The 5,435-nt window shown below is 61.3% G+C and overlaps 1 protein-coding gene across 1 annotated transcript; it reads left to right on the plus strand.

The window, feature by feature from the left end:
- Positions 1–3,039: 3,039 nt before the first annotated feature.
- Positions 3,040–4,188, plus strand: NEUROD2 (neuronal differentiation 2). The gene has a single exon (XM_028089939.1). It carries the CDS (start codon positions 3,040–3,042, stop codon positions 4,186–4,188), a length of 1,149 nt encoding a protein of 382 aa, XP_027945740.1.
- The last annotated feature ends 1,247 nt before the right edge of the window (positions 4,189–5,435 follow it).

Here is a 5,435-nt window from a genome sequence, read left to right on the forward strand (position 1 = left end):
CAGACAGCACCAACCCCTCTTCTCCAAGGCCTCCTTAGCCATGGTATATGCCTCTATCTGAAACCTAATTCATTCTACCAAGGATCCAATCAGTGTCTTAGCAGCCCAAGGTCCCCTTTGGAGGCTCCCTGAGGGAGAAAACGGTACCTGCCCAGATTGAGAGCAAAGCCCCTGCCTTGCTCATCATTGTGCCACCACAGTGCTTGGCACACGGTTGACATCGAAGTGTGTGTGCGGAAGATATAACTGAGTTGTCTACGTAAGCTGGAGGACGGGGAGGAACAGGAAATGTGGGTCTGAAACACACAAATGCTGAATCAAGGTGTGGGCAAGGGTCTTTCTCACCAGGTTGTGACTGCTCACACACATGTCTGAGTCAGGATGTCTTTGCACTTTCTGCGCCACAGGGTGAGGCACGGGTGTGTGTGTGTGTCTAAAGCTACCCCCTCAATTTGTGCCATTTGCTTCTGTGTCTGGCCCAGTGAGAGAGTTGAAAGGTGAGCTGTAAGAAAAAAAACAGCAATTTCCTACCTTCTTTATCAAGACACCTGTCTGACCCACCTCCCCTTTGTCCCTCTCAAGATTGCTGGAACTGGCTTCAGTATTTTCAGTATTTTTTGTAGGGGGAGGAGAATGCTGAGTCTTCTGCAGGAACTTCAGGCAATTTCCAGCCCAGCCCCCTCCTCCTCCCTTCAATAAGTCAGAAGGCCAGGAGAGAAAGCCACTGGTGGGATGGTTGCTTGTCTAGCAGGGGAGGAGGTGGTGGGGGGTGGGGAATGAGTGAGAGATTTCTGGGTTAGGAATCCAGACTGAGACCCTCTCCCTCACTCCCAATGATGGGTGCACAGGCTTATTCCAGAGGCTCTTCTCCACCCCCACCTCAACATGCATATTCCCCCAAACACCCAAGGAAATCTCTCCCATAGGCTGACTCCACAGATATACACACATGTCCCCACAGACACACACACGCCCATACAGAGGCACAGACATCCAGGCAAGTCTTTCCTTTTCTCTGTCTTTTCCTTGGTTTGAATTTCGTTCAGCCACATATGTTGTGTGTGCGTGAGGGTGGGTGGGGGAGGGGCAGACAGGGATGAGGGATGGCATGGTGCCAACATCTACCTATGGGGTTGGGCCAGGGACGCCCCCCACGCCCACCCTGGGAGGGGGCCTCAGCTGTCCCTTTGTGGCTGAGGGGATCCTCCTGGGGAGTGGGGGCAAGCATAGAGGTCCCTTCTTCCAGACCTGAGGATTTGGTCTCTGACCCACCTTTGGGGGCCTGCAAGGGAGGAAATGGACAGAGCAGGACCTTGGAGGGAGCATAGAATTGGGGGCCACCACACCCCCAATTTCCAGGCTTGCCACCCCATTGTTCCCATGTGGGGGGCTCTACATCAGAGGGGGGCAACTCCTCCCACCTCCCTCTCAATCCCTGCTTTCCCTGCGTTGGGCGGGGAGGGGAGGGCGGCAGAGATATTTATTTATTTCCTTTATTTATTTAATTTTTTTTTTTTTTTTTTTTTTTTGGAGTAGAGAGTGACAGATGGCGGCGGGTCCCGGGGGAGCCGGCTCTCCCCCAATGCAGACGCATGCCAATCACCGTCTCTCATGTGATAGCTGCTGCCCGTGACGTGCCAAGCCCATATGGCCTGGCATAGAGGCTGGTACCCCGCCTGGTAGAGATGCCACACTCGCTCCGCGGTTCGCATGGCGCTCTGAAGACGCCGGCGCCCGCCGCCTTGAGGAGCCGCTGCCCCCGCTCCCTGAAGATGGGGGAACAATGAAATAAGCGAGAAGATTCCTCTTCTCCCCCCTCTCTCTCTTGCCCCCCTCCCCCCCCTCCCCTCCCCTCTCCCCTTGACTCCTCTCCGAGGTAAGTTGTCCGAAAGGGAGCTGGATCTGACCCGCCGGGTGGGGGGGGGGTGGGGGGAGGGCGGCTGCTTCGGCCGACAAGAGGGTCCCCAAACCCCCTTCCTGGGACGATGCCCCCTCATAGGGTGGGCATCAGAGGTGCCCTGGGTTCCCTCTCCCCTAGGGGCTGCAGCTCAGGGGGCTGCGGAGGGAGGCGTCTTTGCCTGCGCTGGGTTTGGGGAGAAAAGCAGGATCATGGGGGGCAGTGAAGAGGCTGAGATGGGTACTCCCCCCATGGTTGTCCCAGAGGAACCTGCGACCTTTCCTCACCACCAAAAAAAAAAAAAAAGAAAGAAAAAGAAAAAAAGGAAAAAAAGAAAAGCAGACAAATTTGATTTCTCCCCCACCCATCAACCCCGAAATATAACGAGATCTGAAGAGTCGTGAGGGAGGGAGGCAGTTTGAAGCGGGGAAAGGGGTCCCTGACCGCAGGGGAGACGGACGGGGCTCGCTTCTCTCCGTCTCCTCCCCACGCCTGGGTTCGTCGGTCCTCGCCGCCCGGAGCCGGCTCGGGGAGCTGGGGACGCCACGGCTAGAAGAGACGATCCTCCCGCCTCTGGAATTGGGGCTGCGGGGGTGGGGGCCGAGCCGAGGGCGGCGCGCGGCCAAGTTGCAAATTGGATTAGGGAGCGTGGGGGTGAGAGCCGCGGGAGGGGTGGGGGAGCGGGACCGAGGGGCCCGGGCCGCCAGAGCCGCCGAGCGGGGCAGCTGTCCCCACCCGCGGCCGCCCAGCCTTCCTCCACCGCCAGGAGAGAACCAGCGTTCAGGGCGAGCGCGCCGCCTCCCCCCGCGAAGATGTCGCTTTCCTAAAGCCCCGACGCGGTCCCTGCCCTGACCGCGAGAAGCCCCGAGCGCGGGCGGCGGCCCCTCATTCAGGCGAGGGGCGGAGCCGGGGCCCAGCTCCGGGGAGAGGGCCTGGGCCGAGACCCCGGCGGGCCGCCGGGGCAGGGCTGGGCCGGCTCTGGGCGGGGCCGGCGGAGGAGGTGGGCAGCCAGGGCCCCCTGGGCAGGAACCCACACCGGACTCGGGGGTGGAGGCAGGTTGGGGGGGCGGCGTGACCCCAGCGCGCCCCTCACTCAGTGCTATCTGTCTCCCCTTCCCGCCCGCGGGGCGCCCTCAGGCACCATGCTGACCCGCCTGTTCAGCGAGCCCGGTCTCCTCTCGGACGTGCCCAAGTTCGCCAGCTGGGGCGACGGCGACGAGGACGAGCCGAGGAGCGAGAAGGGCGACGCGCCGCCGCCGCCGCCGCCGCCGCCGGGGCCCGGGGCTCCGGGGCCCGCCCGGGCTGCCAAGCCAGTCCCTCTCCGTGCAGACGAGGTTCCGGAGGCCGCACTGGCCGAGGTCAAGGAGGAAGGCGAGCTGGGGGGCGAGGAGGAGGAGGAAGAGGAGGAGGAGGAAGGGCTGGACGAGGCAGAGGGCGAGCGGCCCAAGAAGCGCGGGCCCAAGAAGCGCAAGATGACCAAGGCGCGCCTGGAGCGCTCCAAGCTGCGGCGGCAGAAGGCGAACGCGCGGGAGCGCAACCGCATGCACGACCTGAACGCGGCGCTGGACAACCTGCGGAAGGTGGTGCCCTGCTACTCCAAGACACAGAAGCTGTCCAAGATCGAGACGCTGCGCCTAGCCAAGAACTACATCTGGGCGCTCTCGGAGATCCTGCGCTCCGGCAAGCGGCCCGACCTGGTGTCCTACGTGCAGACGCTGTGTAAGGGTCTGTCGCAGCCCACCACCAACCTGGTGGCCGGCTGCCTGCAGCTCAACTCGCGCAACTTCCTCACGGAGCAGGGCGCCGACGGCACGGGCCGCTTCCACGGCTCGGGGGGCCCGTTCGCCATGCACCCCTACCCGTACCCGTGCTCGCGCCTGGCGGGCGCACAGTGCCAGGCGGCGGGCGGCCTGGGCGGCGGTGCGGCGCACGCCCTGCGGACCCACGGCTACTGCGCCGCCTACGAGACACTGTATGCAGCGGCGGGCGGCGGCGGCGCGAGCCCGGACTACAACAGCTCCGAGTACGAGGGCCCGCTCAGCCCCCCGCTCTGTCTCAATGGCAACTTCTCGCTCAAGCAGGACTCGTCGCCCGACCACGAGAAGAGCTACCATTATTCTATGCACTACTCGGCGCTGCCCGGCTCGCGGCCCACGGGCCACGGGCTGGTCTTCGGCTCGTCGGCTGTGCGCGGGGGCGTCCACTCGGAGAATCTCTTGTCTTACGATATGCACCTTCACCACGACCGGGGCCCCATGTACGAGGAGCTCAATGCGTTTTTCCATAACTGAGACCTCGCGCCTGCCCCTTTCTTTTTCTTTTGCCTTTGCCCGCATCCCGGCTCCCGCCCCCTCCCCCGAGCGCAAGGAGACCCCCACCTATCCTGGCGCCGGGCGCGGGGAGCGGGCCGCCGGTACTGACCCTCTCCGGGGCAGTGCAGTCCTCTGACCTGTGGGTGGCCCGTCCCAGGGGCCTCGCTTCCCCCAGGGGACTCGCCTTCTCTCTCCCCAAGGGGTTTCCTCCTCTTTCCCAGGGGTGGTTCTCCAGGGAACCCTCTTGGGGCACTCCCTGGAGACCACCCCCCATTTCCCAATACCTACACTTAGGTTTCCTCCTACCCTTCCCCCCTGCAGGCCCAAAGGCCTTGGCAAGGGGGCAGCTGAGCTGTGGGATACTGTTTTCCCTCTATTGTTGTCGTTGTTGTTATTATTATTATCATTATCATTATCATTATTATTATTATTATAACAGACACCGAGCTGCCGAGGCAGAAAGGAGCCAGGCGCCCCCTCTTTCTTGAAGAGGGCAAAAGGGTGCCCGAGTCTGGACCTGGAACGCCCTCTCCCCAACCCCTAGTCTCAGCGTTTTGTGATTTTAATTTTGGCGGGAGGAAGTGTGGATTGAGAGGAAAGAGAGAGGCCAAGACAATTTGTAACTAGAATCCGTTTTTCCCTTTTCCTTTTTTTAAACAAACAAACAAACATACAAAAAAAAAAAAAAAAAAGCTAAGAGGCGACGGAGGCCGAACGCAGAGTCCGGATCGGAGAGAAAACGCAGTAAGAACTTTTAGAAGCAATAAAAGGCAAAAAATACTACTACCAATAATAAAAAGACACAAATATCTATGCAAGGAGGTTCTGACAGAGCCTAGCGGCCCGGCCCGGCCCCGGGATGCCCCTCCCGGCCCGCGGGCCGCGCCGCCCAAGCGCGTATCTGTGCACTTTGGTGAAGTGGGGGCCGGCGCCGCCCCCTCCCCTCCCCAGGTTCTTACAATCAGTGACTCGGAGATTTGGGGCCCCAGTGCCACTGCCCTCCCCCGCCCCGTCCCCATTGTGCGTCATGCTGTTTTTTAAAAACCTGTTTCCAAATTTGTATGGAATGGCAAACTGTTGGGGGGGTCGGTTTGGGGAGGGAGGGTTTGCATGAGAGACACACACACGCACACCACACCGCACGCACACGCAGGCCCGGCGCGGGCGTCCGGGGACAGAGGGAGGAGAGCTCGCCGAACCCTCGCTCCCCGCAGGCAATCCTCATC

Source organism: Eumetopias jubatus, unplaced genomic scaffold (assembly GCF_037043125.1).
Source record: "Eumetopias jubatus isolate StellerSeaLion01/CBP00866 unplaced genomic scaffold, mEumJub1_p1.0 scaffold_10, whole genome shotgun sequence".
In the NCBI taxonomy this organism is placed as follows: Eukaryota; Metazoa; Chordata; class Mammalia; order Carnivora; family Otariidae; genus Eumetopias; species Eumetopias jubatus.

Bases quoted from the DNA above. Each gene is read 5' to 3' on its own strand.
- NEUROD2 (XM_028089939.1), top strand. From the start codon at position 3,040: ATGCTGACCCGCCTGTTCAGCGAGCCCGGTCTCCTCTCGGACGTGCCC.